Below are 18,909 nucleotides of genomic sequence, written 5' to 3'. Positions count from 1 at the left end.
TAAGGTTTACCATTGCAGTGTTTAAAAATTGTAAATGGATAAGATTTTTAAGTGAAAATTGTATGTTTTTGTCTTGATTTATGACCAAGTATCTTTTGCATTGGTTAGATTTACAGACATCTTTATGCTTTGATTTTTGCTGTTAATTTCAAGCTCAAAAAATAACAACTCATATCAATCAAACGTTTACATTTATTCAAGTAATGCGGGTAATAATCCATTCCAACGTTGGACACATAACATCCACTTGAAAATACAGTGGCAAAGTATACAACATGTCATGTCAGCGGAGGTTTGGTGATAAATTTTTTTTTCAAGAAATGTACAAGTGCTATCAAGGCCATGTATGCTCCTTTGATTTACTTTGATGGTATTTAAAAACGGTATTAGCTTTGAAAATCGGGTAGACGGTATTATGGGGAACTGACACACTGACTACCATTATTCGGCGGAAATGGATCACACTTGTGACAGGTTCCTGGATAGGCGTTACCGGAAGTGACGTTGGCGGAAAGACTCTGTCCTAAAAACAAAAAGATTGATAACCGACAGACTTCGCTTTACATCAGCGCGTTAACTACCGGATCATAAACCTTACAAAAGCTAAACTTGATGAGACATGTTTAGAATGGAACTCAATATAAACATTAACATTTACAGTTAAAGGGCCTGCGCAGTGGGGCGATCCTGCCTTGCTATGCGAAAGCATGGCATTACTTTTGCCATTTACAGTGAACATATGTTCAGATATTACGTGCCAAACGCCATTTATGTGTAAAAATCATGTTCGCGCCGAAGAATAACAGCCTTTCTATGTGAAGAACGCCTGGCAAAAATCGTTCAGGGTACCTTGGTTGACAATGTCGGCCACCATCATCATTCCAGAATCTTCGTGTCCGAGAATATGACAGTGAATGGTGACGTCACCAACGTACTTGTTGGTCATGAAACGGATCTGCGCAAAAAAATACGTTCAAAATGGACGAGAGTCAAATTGGCGATATGCAATAAATAGCTTTTGTCAAAATTTTTCCTTACTGTGATATTGGAAAGAGGAGGCACGAGAAGTGTGTCGCGGAACACTCCGGCTGCAGAGTATCCCAATGTTCCTGGCCCACCTGCCTTCCACCTCTGGTCGTGTCCAAGGTATTTTAGTGGGTCCGACGGACGGGCGACGACATCAGTTGCTGTGGGGATAAACATCATTGAAGTTTTATGACGTTGTTTAAAATAAAGGTTTTCTCACATTTGTATCCGCTGTGCTGGTAATAACATGTGTTGTTGCTCTGATCCCACAGCTTCCAAGCGTTTGTTGTCTTGTTCTGGCTGTCGTAAGGTCCCGTGTATGGGTTGTAGCTGATGACCTGGCGTGAACATAATTTTAAATCACAAGTTGACAAAAACGGCAAAGTTTTTGAAAATTACCTGAAAGCTGTTTACGTGAATGTGAATCGGATGGCTCGTCGAAGTTCCAGTATTGGTAAGGTACCACTCCTGCAGTTGGTTTAATTCGACTTTGTATCTGTAACCATGATACACGCCTGTTCGTTAAAACTGATACTGCACGAGATGACCGTTATAGACTCACCGATAGTACGTCCCGTTCGAAAACCAGTCTCGATTAAGCGTTTTCGGTGAGCTTGCTTCAATCATGAAGCGCCCGTGGACTTGGCTCTGAGTGGCATTCTGGAAGTCGGTCATGTAGGACGGACGTTTAGGAAGTGTGGTGTCGATAGTGGTTGTTTTGACTGGGCCGTACACTTTCAAAGTGAGCAGGGTTCCGTTGTAACGTTGCGTGTTGCCAATCGACATATCGTCTGATGGAGACGCCAATGAAGTGAGCTACCGAGAAAAAAAGTACATTAGTATGTTTGTTATACTCCATACCAACCAAACCACCATACGTAGTACGTCCCCGGGTTGTTGCACACTATCAGCCAGTCAACTTTCGCCGAGGGAACAATAAAACTTTTTCCAAGTCGCGGGGGTGTGGCTTTATCCAAATACACACCGTCCCATGCAATCTCGTAGATGGTGCACGCTGGTTTGCCGCTTGCATCAACCACAAACAGTTCAAGTGTTGGACCGCCACCAGCATTCACCATCCTGCCATTTTTATGAACAAAAAAACAAAATTTACGATAAAAAACTGAATTACTGACTCTATTGTTTATACAAAAAAGCATACCATTTTACCCTTCAGAAATGTATTTGTTCATATATGCAGATATGCCTAAGATTTAGGTATTAATCATCTCAACAATAAAATGCTAAAACCTGAATCGTTTGGTCTGGCCCGTGGGCAAATACATGACCGGATTCAGAATTCCGTTTGTTGTAAAGTTGTTGACACCGTTTGTTGGGTCAATCATCCAGTCGTATAGTGTTTGGTTCGTTCCGGTGACGTTGTAATTTTTGAGCCTAGAAACATTTAAAACGTCGGTATTTCGTGTAAATTTTTCCAGCGTTGCCCTACACAACCTACATAAAAAGGTTGTCGCCAATAGATATCTGCAGCTTAGCGAAGCCACCACCAGAGTAGAGCATGGTCGGTTGCATGACGAGCGTCACGTCGTGCTCGCAATGTGTCGGGCAAGAAACTGCTTGTAAATGCAGTGGGGTGCTTGAGTTGACAGGGTCCTCCACGATGATCATCCCACCCATACCGCTGTGAGTCTACAAGGCAAGGCATGAAGATGAAACTAAGAAGGTGAAGGTCATTTTCCGCAAACTCTATATTGCGTTAAAACTAATTGCGTTTTGAACCAAACATTTAACTCGATAAGCTAATGTTCATTTCAGAAAGTGTTTATTTCAACGTTGTGTTATAGGTTGTACCTGAAATTCAACTGATCCGTGCAAATGGGGATGATACCAATAAGTACCGGACGGATGCTCCGACTCGAACGGGTAATTGTATACGAACTTCGTATTGTTAGGCTTAATTTGGATGAACACATTGTCGTGCGGAACCTGTAACATTTGAGGTTATTAACCATTTATGTTTTGGAAAAGTAGGTGCAATCGAACGTCTTTCCCACCTCCCCGCTCATATGCATGCCATGGGTATGAATGTTTGTGCTGTTAGGGAACCGCTGACCATTGTTCGGCTCAGTCTTTTCTGGATAGAGCAGTTCATCCGTCTACAAAATATACCGAATTAAGGAATAGACTCACAAAGTAGTAAATAAGTAACATACTATAAAAACATTATTCCTTAAAATATATTTTAACATGCATCAAGCTATTGTGCTTTCCACGCGAAGCAACGTCAGTGGAATGCCAATAAAATGTTGGGATATAGCATTACCAAGGTCAAATTGACAGTGTCACCGGGCTTTACGCGCCAAGTTGGTCCCGGGATCATGTAATTGTAACTGCGGCGACGAAGGGTCAGCCAATCGACTGTAAAGTTAGTCACAGCCAGTCTAAAATCGACTCCCATATATCCGTGGGTCACTACATATTGTATCGGTTGGGTCAAATTCAGAATTCCACCTGTTGAAGGAATATTGGTTATTTATGGCATGGGGTTTGAGGTACGCAATAGCCTATTTACCTTGCAGTTTGCATGGCGAGGTATAGTTGCACACCTGGAGCGAGGGCGTTGCAAACTTTAGTAAAACTACAACACCTAACAAAAGTTTCACCTGGTCGGCCATCTGTGCATATAATGTACAAACGTTGTTATAGGCCTACCGTCTCTATTTGCTTTTACAATTTACTCGTCGTTTTTCAAGTTAACGTACAAAAATCTTGTTTCATCAACTGGTTTTTCATCCTTATATACACGTTTGGGAGGGTGATACCTTCCGCACCAATGTCGTTTAATCATGCGTTGCTGAGTCGGGCGATTTCCCTAATTGCTGTAAATTTCAAAATTTCCGGTTACGGTGAAGACTTGAGTGTGTATCACAATTTGCTCAAAATTTCTCGGTAGACAGTTATGAATTATCCTTAACCTAATTTAACAATTAACAATCAAAACAAAGAGTAGCATACTCGCCGTTTAAAAAATTTACCATATGTCTGCAACATCCCTCAAAAAGTCTGCTTATGGTCTGAATTTTTCAACTTTGTTAAAATATGTTTTTATGTATGTGATGTTTATGCATGGCTGATTACACGGGAAGGTTGATAGATAAACTTTGTAAGTACGAATCTTACGCTTCGTGGAATTGCTTGTTTATTTATAATGCACATGCAATTTAAAAAACATACACATATTTTACATGCCGCCAATCAGAATTGAAAATTACTTGAAACAAACTAAACACAGTGCTTATAACACACAGGTGATAAATAAATTTGTGAACGTCGACTTAAGCACTTTTTAGCATTATCCGGGTTTTAACTTGTCACGGTTGCGCATTAACATTACACAGCAAGAAACATGTTTGCAGAAAATTAGCATTAGGTGCTCAATATAGCATTGTATGTGTTAATTATTTTGCACTATGATTTATGTATGCTGTATAATAATGTATTTTACCATTGGCCGTACAGCAGCACGACACACAACTGTCACAGGCCAGCCACTTTTTGACATAAATAGTGGATTCCTCAAAACCTCGACGCGCACTTAAACAAACAAAGGGATCCTAGTTAAGAAAAAAAACAGTTAACAAAACTTTGGATGCTAATAAATCGATCGTCTATTCTTTATTTAATAAACTACATTTATGGATCTGTCAATTGTTTGTAGGACTGCTCAGAGTTCAAATTTTATGTTTAAAACATTAAATGGATCATGAATAAAAATACATTGCAGCTGTAGTTGCTGAGTGCAGTGAAAAAGTATGCCTCTAGACTAATCAACAAATTTTTGTATGACAGGGTTTGTTTGGCACCAAAAAACAATGCTTTCTCATTTGAGAAATACTAAATCTTTAGTATGGAGCTCCAGGGCAAGATTTCAGTACATTGCTCCATGCACAAAATTATACAGTTCACAAGCTGCAGGAAATCTTGTGGATTACAAAGAAATACGCAAACTGTTAATTGCCAATCGGGGTGAAATTGCTTGTCGCGTCATAAAAACTGCTAAAAAGTGAGTTATGGTTCATATGATGACAGGTTGTAACTTCCAAACTATATGTATATAATTAAATTCCATTTGAATAAGCGATGGTGATGGGTATCGGTAGACAAAATATGCATATCGTACTTAGATAACATTGTATGACAATTCTTAGTTGGCCAGTTAGTTAACTGGATATTTTACAGGATGGGAATACAAACTGTCGCAGTGTACAGTGAGGTCGATGCAAACCAGCTTCATGTGAACATGGCAGATGAGGCATTTTGTATTGGACCTGCTTCATCCCAGTTGAGTTATCTCAAAATGGACAAGATTATGCAGGTAAATGTAGACTTGTGGTGTTGTGCACGATCTACAAAAGCATATTGTTAAACTTAGTGTCTTTGATTATGTGTGTTCACTTTAAAAAAAAAAAACATGTTAATAGGTTGCAAAGATGTCCGGATCCCATGCCATTCACCCTGGCTATGGATTTCTGTCTGAAAACACAGAGTTTGCTGAGCTTTGCAAGAATGAGGGAGTAACATTTGTTGGCCCGCCTTCATCAGCAATCCGTGATATGGGAATCAAAAGTACTTCCAAAAAAATAATGTCTGCAGCAAATGTACCTATAATCCAAGGTAATTATTATAAAAAAAGTAAGAACCTGTGGTAGTTTTATCTTATATTATTAACTAAAGTATATAACAAAACTGTATAATCATACTATGATATACTTGTTTTAAATGGCAAAACTAGGTTACCATGGTGAGGAACAGTCCGATGAGTGTCTCATGCAAGAAGCCAGAAAGATTGGATTTCCAATTATGATTAAAGCTGTGAGAGGAGGTGGGGGTAAAGGGATGAGGATCGCTCACAAGGAGGAGGACTTTTTTGACCAGTTAAATGCAGCAAAGAGGGAGGCCACTGCATCATTTGATGATGATGTGATGCTAATTGAAAAGTATGTGGACAGGCCACGTCATGTTGAAGTTCAGGTAAGACTGGTACTTGGTAGTACTTAAATTTGTTGATTGGACTGTGAGGAGAAATTTCGTAATTAAAGTAAAGTAAAAATGTGACAAAAAAGATTTAGAAATTGATCTGTGCATAACTTACTTTTTAGTTGGGCCAAAGTTCTGCCTTCAAGAAAGGATGATAGAGAATTTTATTAGGCAAACTTCATATAAAATATAAATCATGTATTAATGCTTTAGATCAAGGCTTTTTAACTGCGGGTAATTCGCCACCAGGGGAGAATTTGTATTTACAAGTGGGGTATTTTCTTATATATATAATTGTACGTTTTTTGATACTTGAGTATCAATGGTTTATCAAGTGTAAGAACTTGGTTTCTTTTTGTATACTGATGTACATAATATCAACAAACTGAATTTCCAGTGGGTGAAACTTTGAATATCAGTTGAAGGGGTGCATGGAATGGAAAAGGTTTAAAACACTGGTTTTGCTACTGAATTAAATGTTTTTATTGTTTTCATTAACAAGCTGTTTTTGTTAAGATATTTGGGGATCAGCATGGAAATGCTGTTCATCTTTTTGAAAGAGACTGCAGTGTGCAGAGACGTCATCAGAAAATCATTGAGGAATCACCTGCACCAGGTATTAGCCATGAAACAAGGCTCAAACTTGGAAATGCTGCTGTGCGTGCCGCAAAAGCAGTGGGATATGTTGGTGCTGGTACAGTAGAGTTTGTAATGGACCAAAAGCAGAACTTCTACTTCATGGAAATGAACACCAGGCTACAGGTAACCATTGTATGTTTGGAAAAAAGTCATTTTATGTTGCTTACATGGTTTTAAGGTTGAACACCCGGTTTCTGAAATGGTGACAAACACTGACCTCGTTGAATGGCAACTGCTTGTGGCACAAGGGGAGAAAATACCCAAAACTCAGGTATATACCCTTTAATATTAAAAGTTATAGATTTTGTACCATTGCCGTATGGTTAAGTCCTTTCCTCATTTACTAGAATATTGTCAATAGGTTTTTAAACATGTCTAATTTCCAGCAAACCTGTAATAAAAATCTTGTTGTAATTGTCAGAAGCTGTTTTTTTTCCAATCACAAAGTACTCAAAATAAACAATTTATCAACGACTGTTTTACAACTCACAAACGATGCTTAAGTCGTTTTTGTCAATCTCACTTTGATGGACAATGTTGACTAAGCGGATGTCGGTTCCGACCGGTGGAAATGGTGGTGAATTATACGCGATTACCTGTCGTGTATCATGCCCGCAGTTGTCCCGGTTGAGTAATTACGTTTTCCTTCCATCATTAATAACGTTTTTGTCCTAAACGTTGCGCCCCGACTTCAGTTTGCCGCATGATCTGTGTGACCTTAGAAACTGTGCACTTCTATGTCTTGCCGTTACCGGCGTTGGATTTCACAAAAAACGCCTGCCTTGTATTGGAAAATAGCACTTACATTCCCATTCAAACCATGAAGTGTTTTAATTCTGTTTGTCATGTACACTGTACCCATCTCTTTTGCGTAGTACGTTAACTTGACATGGGATACACTATATGATGCTTTTAACTATTTAACCAGTTTCTATTTTTTGTATGAAACTTCCCGAGTTTGCGTGTAATTTTAAACGTTTATTCAGTTGGTACAAGTTTTAATTTTACGATGTATTTATCACCAAATACCAAAAAAAATTTTGTTATTTCACGACAGGACGAAATCACCCTCAACGGCCACGCATTCGAAGCAAGGATCTATGCTGAAAACCCAGACAATCAGTTTATGCCTGGCGCTGGACCTCTGCTCCACCTCTCCGCCCCAACACAAGACGACACAATACGCGTGGAGACCGGAGTTCGCCAGGGAGACGAGGTTTCGCCATACTACGATCCCATGATTGCCAAGCTCGTCGTCTGGGGTCCAGATCGCGAGAGGGCGCTCAAGAAGCTTACCTACCGGCTCGGCGAGTACGCAGTCGTCGGACCAGATTCGAATATATCCTTTCTGAGGCGCTTATCCGCAAACCCGCACTTCGCAAGCGGTGACGTCCACACAGGTTTTATACCTCAGCATTATGACGCCCTGTTTCCGGCAAAAAGCGCTGAGATCGACCCCGCCGATGCCTGTAGAGCAGCTTTGGCGTGTCGGCTGCTAAGTGCGGTTGACGTACCGTTGTCCCAAGACCCGTTCGCATCATGCGCCGGATTTCAAATGAACTTGGCCAGCACAAGAGTGGTACCTTTAAAAATAAACGGGATCGAAGTGAAGGTGGATGTGACTGAAGCCGGAGGCGGAAGTTACGAAATGACCGTCAATGGCGATGAATCGATTGCGGTTTCTGGTCGCGTCGAGATTGACTCAAACGCTGTTACCTACGTTGTCAGCACTGTGGGTGGCGTTACGAAACGCGTTAAGGTCGTACGAGTAACAGACCACACCGGTACAGAGCCAGACCGTCTGCACGTGTTCCCAACTGACGGCCGTGACGCGATCGAGATTGAAATCCCTCTTCCTTCCTACCTCACAAACACTGAGTCGGGCTCCGGTGTGGGCCAGCCCATTGCCCCGCTTACAGGCACGATACAGAAGGTCTTGGTTGGCCCTGGAGACTCCGTGGACGAGGGACAACCTCTTGTAGTGATGCTTGCTATGAAGATGGAGCACACAATACGTGCGCCGCGTGGTGGCGTCGTGGAGTCAGTAATGTGCGGAGAAGGCGACACGGTGAAGATGAAGGCACTTTTGGTCAAGTTAAAGGCGGACTGATATAGCTAGCTTGTATTTTTTTACTTCGTTTGAATGATAACGCGTATAATGGTGAGGTACGTAGCTTCATTGTAAGGTTTGTGAAACGAAGTCTTCATGTTTTGTAGCAATCAACAAAAGTCCGCTTTCATACTATGTTTTTGCCGTGCCTAACAACAACGCGTTGCCATTTTTGTTGTTTACTAGAAATATTTATTGATCGCTCAAGTTCCCTTTTCCTTAACACCTATTGTGTTACTTCCAATAGTTTTTTCTTCGTGATAAACAAACCCAATTATGACCCCCACTGCTCATTACACTTGAGTTATATTCACCGTGTTGTCGTTATTGATCACCGCCGATGCAAAGATGTTGTGACTGACGGATTATTTACCAACGGGCGCGACCGACCAAGGAGAATTTATTCAGAGCAGTAATTAGTGGTAGCTCTCACCAGCTATTCCGTGCGTGTTCGGTATCAGCTATTAGGTATCTGTTGTGAATTCATTGGTTTCAAAACAAAGTGTTAATATTAGTTGCTGTTGTACCTTAATTTAATTGTTAATTTAATTGTTGTTGTACCTTGTATTCTACCCTGCTGGTTTGGATGGATTTACCATGTGACCTTGTGACCGAATGACATTGTGGGTTGGTGATGGTCAAAGTGTTGGTGCTCAGTGCATTGTATGATTGTATTGAGTTAGGTGCATGGTTGTAGCAAGTTGTTTTACTTTATAGTTAACATTAATTTATATACTTGTTTTATGATTCTATTTGAATAAGGTTATATTTGAATATGACATATTAAATTCCTGGAATATTGGGTAATGACTCCCAAGAGCTAAAGACTGCTTTCTATAAATACTGTCAAGGACAAAAGACTGTCCAACAGGTACAGTAATTTAGCAACACAAAGGTTTTGTCGAGTTTGATCCATTACACATTGAAATGCTCGACAATTCGTAAGCACAAGAACAATCTCTGGACATTCGGTTATTATGCATGTATCGTAAACACTGTAAGCTCGATGTAAATTAGTCGATTAGTAAAATTAGTAATTAGTCGAAAAAGTGTTTAAAAACATGACGTATTTCTTTTTATTGAACTTGCGACGTGCTTAATTTCAAAACGAATTTTTTCTCAATAGAAAAACTAAGCTACAATCGACAAATGTTTCAGACTTTTATATCAAATATTTGCAATAGTTTTTAAACAGTATCCCCCCTGTATGTTCATGGAAGTGGGCAATATCTTATCTCGGGTTCTTGCTGGTTCATATCCCGTTCGATTCAATAACGGCGCGACTGCAGTATCAGATTGGCTATCGAAGCAAATTGAGTAACAATGACAGTTTTAAAGGTGACACAGACGTGTATTCCCATCTACAGCAACCACTCCACAAGCAATAAAAACGCCAAAACATTGGAACTGAAAAGGATTTGGTTTTAAGTGCAGACACGAGTGTGTGTATATTATGATATAGAGCATTTACCGAAATGATGCGTTCGGAAAGTTAACTAGTCGCCAAAAAAAAACAGACATAGTTTTGAAAAACAAGGAAAGCAGACATACTTTTACAACGTAATGTTTTACAAAAGTTGTGGTTCTACAAAAGCAGCTTCTGTTAAGGTGCCTTGACGCGCAAGTAAAAGAACTCTAACACATCAGTAAAATATGGTGACATTTCAGTAATGGTGAAAATCTATTGAACCTACGAAAAACAACACAAAACTGTTTTCCCATCTTTCACTTTAAACTCCTTCACTCTCCACTAAGCGAAACTGTTCATTTAGGATCGAATTACGCTTGTTCATCTTGACGAGTTGCGTGTCCATTTTCTACTTCGTTGAACTCTTCGAGCGCCTGAAGGTGGACTTCCACGTCACCGTTCCATTTTGAGCCCTTAGTGGCGCGCTGGTGATGACCCAGGCGTCGCAATGAACCCGGTTTGACGATCGAACCTGTGCTCTTCGGCGCTCCCGTGTGCCCGTTGTTGGTCGCTGGCTTGGTCTTTTCTCGCACTGCTTTGGCTTCATGTTCGGGCTTGGGGAAGTAGTTCTGCGCCACTGGGATAAGCAGCATTACAATTGCACACACCAAAAACAGTGATCCACCCATGTAGAAAGCGCTAACGTAAGACTGGGTCGCGTCGTAGATACCACCGGCCGCAACAGGACCGATTACCATGCCTGCAAAAGCACGCGACGTTAAGTTTGCGTTGTATCAACTTGACATACCAGCAGTGTCGAGTCCACTTACCGAGTGCCAGCATCACGTTAATATACCCCCACACGTGTTTACCGCTTTCGTTGCCGAATAGCTGCATGGTTGTGACAAACATGAGGGAGTTCAGGATTCCGGCGTTAATACCAGCCGCTGTAAACAACAATTTGTTGCTGTATTTCGTTCTTGGTAGCGTGTGAACATTTCTGTTTGTACCACATGCGGTTGCATGTGAAAAGTATAATCTCGTGTAAACAACCCGACTAAAATTGTGCACAGTTTCACAATCGACCCTCGTGGCTTCTTTTGTTACTTATCCCAACACGTTATGGTGGCAGAAAGTGACAATGATTTTTATCATGTAGGGTCGAGAAGAAACTCTCCTGCTCAAAATATTTTGAATTCACAATATGGATTATTTTGTCATTGGCATCAAGGATTTTTACAAGACTGGAATTCAAACCCATATTAGATATATAATCTGTTTGGGAATCTTGGGTTGTGGATAGTTGCCAAACGCTAATTGTCTGTTTTTATATATCAACATACATACCTATGGCATAGGCGTACATCACACCCAGAGATTGCCCTTGTGGGGCCAACATTGTAGCGGCACCAACGAAAGCGGCACTGGCAGCGTACACGTAGGCCAGACTAAATTGAATCTTGCCAGCAACGGTTGCGCAGAGAAGTCGGCCTGCAAACTCGGCTATTCCGTATGCAGTCATCACCCAGCCCGTGAGAGAACGCTCGATGCCTACGGACTCCATGTAATCAATCTGCATTCAAGTGGTTAGATTTTTGTAACTTTACAAAGATTTTGCACTATAGCTGTAGCCGCTTTGGACTTTAACTAAAAGGAAATGGGTCATCATGGTTTTGCCACCGAGCCTGGTGACCCGTTCTATAAATTGTATTTAAATTATGTGCTCTCAAAAAATTTTATTTGCATTAATCATTTGCATGCCAGAACTTTGCACAATGATGTTGCACCACTTCAAATTGGGCATAAGCATATTCACCAGCATGCGGGGCGTGCGGAGTTGTTAAAGGTGATGCCTATATAGCAATGTACATTATTCCAGTGTTTTAACTTTTTATCCGCTGAACCCTGCCAGGGTATTTAAATTAACTAGGAACCCCCAAAGACTGTATGTGTTAAGCAGTTTTGACATAAAACCAATGAGTAGCAAACCTGTATATTTAGTCACGGAACCCACTTTAGGAAACGCTGCATTATACCATATTATGTATATTAGTATAGATCAGTGGTTCCCAACCTTTTGTGGTTGGTGACCCCCTATATTGATTTAAACTAACTTGCGACCCCCACCACTTTTTTCCCAACAGCAATATCAATCAAAGTGCATTTTACAGTATATCATTTATTGGCAATCACTTTGCTCCATAAGACGGCTGACTTGCAACTTCATAGCCAAGTTTGAAATCCTTGGTTGAGTATTTGACAACGCTAAAATCTGAAAACTACCTCCCAAGTCAAATCTCTGACGTTACAAACCGGCTTCATGACGTTTGAAGAATTCCTAATCTTTTTTTCACGTGTTGGGGGTGCATGGTGTGTAAATGGCGGTTTAATTTAGACGGATTGATTAAGCACTGCCCACGTTGCACAAGACACACGGAGGCTTTTCAGTGCAAGTGCAGATTATGCGGGTAAATCCAAACTTCAAATATTCTTCAACATATTTACGGTTCTTCTCCATGACCAGAGTTAAAGAAAAACACTGCACCTTGATATCTCACTGCTACTTACAACTGAACGCCCTAAACTGCTTTTTGATACTTTCATTGTTGATGACAATAATTGCTGTGATGTTTCAATGACAATGCCTGAGCACAATGTTAGTGGCACATAGCCTACTTCTTATCGTCCCTGACAAGACAAAGCGATAGTAGGCCCAACTGGTTGTAGCCTATGTGTTGTAACAAGTTATAAAAACATCACATATATGTCGCGACCCACAGATAGCCTTCCCGCGACCCCCTTAGGGGTCGCGACCCCCAGGTTGGGAACCACTGGTATAGATGAAAGCATAATTGTTACGTCTGCGTACCAGAAAAATGAACGGAAAGAGAAAGGAGACGCTCCAGAAGAGTGTTCCCAACATCCAGAGAATGAACGACGGATTTGAGCACACCGAGCAATCCCAAACGCTTTTGTTGAGAACATTTTGCTTTATCTCCTGTGCAGCAAGACTAATCCTGCTCTCAGTATGTGCATGTCCAGCATTACCGACATCCAAATTGACTGTGATACAAATATATTTTATGGTTAGTTCACGGCAATTGAACGGCAAACATGCTATCGTTTTCTAAATATGCAACAAACGTAATAGCTTGATTTGTTGTTGTCTTTGGGTTGGTACGAAGTTGGTTTCCAATGCCTATGCTTGCACTGTACTTTTAATACCCACTGTAGATGATATCCTACGTAACAGGAAGACACACCTTTAGGATTTGACCCGATTCCGTTGATCAAACTCTCTGCATGTCCCGCGGAGTCCCTGTGCATTCTGCTGCCTGACGTTTTTTGTCCCTTGGCATCATTTAATGGCTTGAAGCATGCCACACAGGCTATGCCGACCACGAAGACAAGTCCCGACATGACACGCATTGTGTTGCGCCACCCAATCGATTCCACCAGAACGTTTGAGAGTGGATTGATCAACAAAGTACCTGCAATATATTTGTTAAATATCAGCGCAAATTCATTGGAATACATTGTAGCAATTACCTATATGATCAGAATAGTTAAATATTAAATATTTACATTTAAATGCGAAATGACCTACAATAATTGTGTGAAACATTTGGAAACAGTGTTGGTAACCCAATCTCATGGGAATTTAGGCAATAAAAAATTCCATGAAACCAAATTAATAGTTTTACAGATAAACCAGTTTCCCCAAGCACATTTGTCATTATTCACTGCAACGTTCGGGAGGTTTTAAAAGGAAGTTGTCTGCATGTCAAAGAGCCCTGCAGTGCTTTGCAAGGGATAAGCCGTGGTAATGCAACTACTTATGTTGGATAGGGCAATAATGCGGCCATTTCGGGCATCTTATTGGTTGGAATCCCATTCTCTCAGAGAGGCAACGTCAGGACATAACGTGGTAACAGGAAATGCTTCGCCTTACCGAACGAAACTCCGGCTGATGCAAGACAGGTGGCGAGCGCCTGGTGCTTGTTTGGGAAGTACTGTCCGGTCAAATTCATTGCAGTGTTGTACACGAAGTTGGCAAACACTCCAAGCATGGCACTAAAACACGCATAGACAATTGCAAGTGAAGTACAGTTAGAAGCGTTTTAACACCAAATATTTGCTGATGAAAAACATTTTGGTATAACAACTGGCCGAAAAACGACCACAAATCAAAAATGTATTTTAATAATATGTGCATTTGCCAACTTGATAATAACCGCTTTTTTGTTCCATCAATGTTCGTATAGTGGGGTTATTTACATATGTTATATACCTACGTAAATGGCGCAGTATATACGAATTAATACATAAACTCCAGTCATGAATTCTCTTCACAGCACACCCCTTACCTGTACGTTAAAAACATGAGATATAGAACCGGGGTAAAAGAGGTCACCACAAGGCTGATCGTTGCGCCAAAAACACCGACGAAGCCGACCTTTCTCGCACCGTAGACTGTGAATAGTGGCGTGCTCAAGGGACAAGTTCCAACCGTGAACCCAAACGCCAGAGATCCGATCCAACCTGTACATTAGCGCAGAAATTAGATTTTAATCGCACTTGACTTGCGGGAGAAGCGGCCTCGCAGTGACAGCGAAGGTGGTCCATTTGTCAATCAATCGCGTCCCCTAATTGCACTTTGTCGCACGTCGCTCGTGAACTTAAGGAATTTCATTATTGCTGTCGATTATATGTAAGTTTTAAGCCTTGTTCTTCCGAAGCAGGGCGAGCAAGTCGACAAACGCTTTTCGCTTCAAGCGTAGATTGAGACGCGCGATTTGAAATTGTTGTCGTGCTGCCCCGCGTGCCGTTCACGCGCTCAGGTTGTGATCGCCTCATGATCGATCCTCCAAGCGACGCGAAACTGCGCAACAAAGACCACACCACCGAAGTGGGAGAAAGGCGGGATGTTGTTGTTATTCACTGAGAAATGCTCTCGAGGCCTCACAATGATAGTGCTGACTGTTTGCGCGTTGCGTAACCCACACTCCGCAGGGTATACCAATACCTCCAGGCCCTTAGGGTTGTGTCCAAATAGATACAACACAGGCGTGCAGTGTATATACATTTGCGTAGTCTCAAACACAACAACAACCGTACGATCGTCATGTTGAACATAAGACTCTTGTGTGCGGTGTGTGATACTGCTGTTTGGAGTGTCATACATGGAAATGGAGAATGGTTTTGTAATATGAGTTTGAATACGTAACAGCATCAAGTACTCTTTTGTGGAGACGTAAGCTTGTCGGGGTTTTCTTAGCAAACTCATACAAGCTGAATACAAGTAGTGCGTTGCTAATATATTGTACGCACCGCTGCATATAGAGCCGAGCCTTCGCCAGTCAACAAACAGTTTTGCAAAATTTGGGTTTTGCAGCAATCGACATATGTTGCGCTTTGCGGCGTCACGGGCCTTCCCAACAATTGTGCCTGTGGTGGATTTATTTATCGCTACCCTAACGTGTCGCGTATCTTTTGTTTCATTTTGTCAAGTTTTTGTTCCCATCAGACACTGTCGCGTTGCTTGGGCAATCGAGAGTTAATACTACTGGTTCACACATCATAAAACGACGCATGGTTTCAGTTCAAAAATCATTTTCAGAAACGCTGGTTACTTCATACAGCAAACATATTTCCTGCGACAGCATTTTTCTCAGGAATGTCAAAACCACCGTTGCAATATTGCATCATATCCTACGGCGCAGTGTGTACGGCCTGGGCGCTCGTTACAGCAGGAAGTTGGGCTAATTGACAATCCGATGCACTTTTGTCTGGTTTCAAATTGACGAGGGGGTACCGGTTTTACGGCGAAATGTACTGTAAGGTCGCTGGAACGAACGACCGAATAGCGCTGTAAACAACACGGCTAGCGTTCCTCCAGCATTGCCGCACGAGCGGATAAACCGGCAACTTGCAGCCATATCGCGCAAAATCAGCGTTGTTATTCCGTCGAGCTCGTAGGCGAGTGTTTTCTTCGATTCGTCTGCCCGCGCTTTGCGAAATTAGTGTACGGAATGAAAACCAAAATTACGTTACACGTTCGCTGCGCGGTCGCTCTTTTAAATGTGTCCACTTTACACAAAACCACTAACACCAGAAATTTGTTTTGCAACTTTTGCGTTGTTTTGAACAATTTCCATATTTCCTTTACCTGCTTCAAGTTTCGTGGCGTTGAACTCTTGTGTGAGCGATGATACTAAAGTACCGAAGCTGGCCAGCACCCCGGCTACTGGGATCATAACAATCCAAGAGGCGATGACAACCACCCAGCCCCAGCGCGGTGGGTTTGGTAGGTTCTTGCTGAAATACAATATAACCAATGTTGGTATTTGCCGATTTTGCGACGAAACTCAATAAATATTAGGAGTTGGAAAAGACAGCCCACTCCGGCGCCGCCGTGGAAACACTAAACTACTCACTTTACTTCGGTTCGCGAGTAATCGCCATCCATAATGATGTCTAACGAGCCAAAGCCAAGGGTGACATGAGAGGCAGTGGGAGACGAGAGCAGTTCCAAACTCATGGAGGGTTGTTCGCGGTCTTGCGAAGGGTGAAGGCCGTTTTGGAAGCGCACAGTACTGACGCCGTGAAGATTTCGGTTACTTCCATCGTCGCACTGCGTCACCTCTATGGTCGGCACTGGTTTTGAATCGTTGGGCAACTGATCCGTGTTCTGGGTTTTCTTTGTCGTTTGTGGATCGGTTTCCGTGGAATCGGCGGCAGGGCCGTCGGGAATTCCCTGATTGCTTTCAAGTTTGCCCTCCAAATCGACGTCCTCAGACAGCACTTCGTCGGCAAGCACAAGACTGCTTTTCTCATCCTGTTCGCCCATTTTGGTTTTTACAAATGGTCCTCGAGGCTCTGATTTTTGCTACAACGCACCTGCTCTTATTTCAACCTAAAGAGCAAAACACGGTTACAAACCACACAGAAAACCGTAGTTTTGTCAGCCCCCTTGCACGACTGAACTTTGACATCTTGCCAGTTGACACAAAAGCAATATCTGGCACCTTGTTTAGCATTTTTTTTACATTTATGACGTCACAAAGAAATTCAGATATGTAAATTTTGTATTACCCTGCGAAAATCGTTTAACAGCACCCGTCCTTATTAGAATACAATACCCATGGAGTGATAATGTCGCAAGGTGTACTTTCTTAGCACTTGTGATAGGAGCAAATCCATGAAGGAAAATAACTGGTTGAACCGTTGTTGATCCGAACTTTTTCTTTGCGCGTCGCATATGGCGTCTAATTTTGTCGAATCGATTCAAGCGGTCCCAACTGATCGATGGTTGAAATACACGCGCTCGATGTATGGAGGAGGGATTATTGCACTCGGATCGTTTCCCATATGTTGACATGCGTAAATTAACGAGGCGCATTTTAACACACAGATACGAATACGATGTCGACTTCCACTGTTCTACGTGTAAACAAATAGGTGGGTGACACGGACGGTGAGTAACAACGAGTTCGTCCAAACAACCGTAGTAAAAGTAAACAAAACAGGGGAACATCTGTACCATATACGACTTTAACAGTTTATAAACTATCGTGACACCAGTAAAATCGTACGTGTTCTCGAAACCTCACATTGCACCCAAAGCCAATGTGTTGGCGCTGGAAATACGATTAAAAACTCAAGTTGTTTTGTAAAACCTTTTAGGTTTCATGGCAAATCACTTAATCGTGAACCTCTAAAAACCTGAACACATCTAAACTGGCCTAAACTGCAAAACACCTAGTGCTTCGTTCCAGCTCTTATATGTACGTTAGCCTCTGTTCAGGATGGAACATGTGCCTTTGTTATTCGACCAGCTGAGTTGCATCACCACTAACAGCGATCAGCTGACGAGAACGGAACAGAAAAAGGCTTCTCTCTACCAGAAGGGGGAGAATAAAGAAACTACGCGGTTTGCTCCGGTCCGCCCCTCCTCGCTGTTCTGTCGGCAACTGGTTTCGCAATATCGTCTACTCAATTATTGAAGAACGTTGTGCCGGCGTCGGCCGGATTGTGAAAGGCGGACTTACGAAGCGGCGAATTTCGCAATTTACAAATCGCTAACCGTTGTTGCGAAATTCGCAACCTGCATCGAATTTGTGTTATGGAAGCTACTTCTCCTAATCTGTTGTTAATTATCTGCAACTGCAACACTCAAAACAAACTCCCGTTTGATTCAAGAATTTTTAATTTTTTTTATCAAGGCACTGACTTTAGAGTGACTTGCATATTACGTCTAAAACGTTTACCGACGGCCTAAAGCTGTTTGCTCTTCGGAACGTGAGGCCAAGACCAACAAATGTTGGTTGTAAGAGAGAGAGAACGAAAAATCGTGTTACCAACGTGAAAACAAATGCAATGTTGAAGTTTCGGGCGTGATGCCCAGCAATGTAAATTGTGTTTTGTCGTTAGGCAACTACCTTAAGCTCAATGCAAAATGTCTTGGAAGTATATGAGCGCAGCAGTTTAAGGCTTAACAATGGGAGGAAGCACGTGTTCAGTTTCGACCTGAAGCGCCCTTACTAAAAAGTCAAATGGCGGTTGAACACGTTACACCGAAAATATTGCGAAAGAGGGGTGTTCGCCAGTACGTCATCTGTATTGCGCAAAGTCACACCTGCTTATTTTCGTAATAAAATCGTCACTGGTGCTGTTCACTTCTACGATGTTTGCTGGAGATACACACAGATGTGAAGTCGAAAATTTC

At 41.8% G+C, this 18,909-nt stretch overlaps 3 protein-coding genes across 3 annotated transcripts; 1 reads left to right on the top strand and 2 right to left on the bottom strand.

The window, feature by feature from the left end:
• Positions 1–172: 172 nt before the first annotated feature.
• Positions 173–3,662, bottom strand: LOC145902580 (multicopper oxidase mco-like). The gene is made up of 13 exons (XM_082990612.1): positions 3,560–3,662; positions 3,311–3,498; positions 3,042–3,143; positions 2,839–2,973; positions 2,486–2,676; positions 2,278–2,421; positions 1,905–2,106; positions 1,589–1,842; positions 1,426–1,522; positions 1,247–1,364; positions 1,039–1,187; positions 850–955; positions 173–523 (listed from the first exon to the last, which is right to left on the bottom strand). Exons 1-13 carry the CDS (start codon positions 3,660–3,662, stop codon positions 414–416), a joined length of 1,899 nt encoding a protein of 632 aa, XP_082846738.1. The 3' UTR covers positions 173–413.
• A 1,179-nt stretch (positions 3,663–4,841) lies between these two features.
• On the top strand, positions 4,842–9,409 carry LOC145901675 (methylcrotonoyl-CoA carboxylase subunit alpha, mitochondrial-like). Its single transcript, XM_082989432.1, has 7 exons — positions 4,842–5,050; positions 5,227–5,362; positions 5,469–5,661; positions 5,780–6,018; positions 6,541–6,786; positions 6,842–6,934; positions 7,721–9,409. The coding sequence occupies exons 1-7, from the start codon at positions 4,860–4,862 to the stop codon at positions 8,771–8,773; spliced, it is 2,151 nt and encodes a 716-aa protein (XP_082845558.1). The 5' UTR covers positions 4,842–4,859; the 3' UTR covers positions 8,774–9,409.
• Positions 9,410–10,103: 694 nt separating this feature from the next.
• Positions 10,104–17,573, bottom strand: LOC145902024 (monocarboxylate transporter 3-like). Its single transcript, XM_082989859.1, has 9 exons — positions 16,619–17,573; positions 16,351–16,499; positions 14,549–14,723; positions 14,134–14,255; positions 13,445–13,672; positions 13,051–13,244; positions 11,529–11,754; positions 11,012–11,128; positions 10,104–10,941 (listed from the first exon to the last, which is right to left on the bottom strand). The coding sequence occupies exons 1-9, from the start codon at positions 17,029–17,031 to the stop codon at positions 10,553–10,555; spliced, it is 2,013 nt and encodes a 670-aa protein (XP_082845985.1). The 5' UTR covers positions 17,032–17,573; the 3' UTR covers positions 10,104–10,552.
• Between the last annotated feature and the right edge of the window lie 1,336 nt (positions 17,574–18,909).

The sequence above is a fragment of the Ascidia mentula genome, chromosome 5 (assembly GCF_947561715.1).
Source record: "Ascidia mentula chromosome 5, kaAscMent1.1, whole genome shotgun sequence".
In the NCBI taxonomy this organism is placed as follows: Eukaryota; Metazoa; Chordata; class Ascidiacea; order Phlebobranchia; family Ascidiidae; genus Ascidia; species Ascidia mentula.
This window is presented reverse-complemented; position numbering and strand designations above follow the sequence as displayed.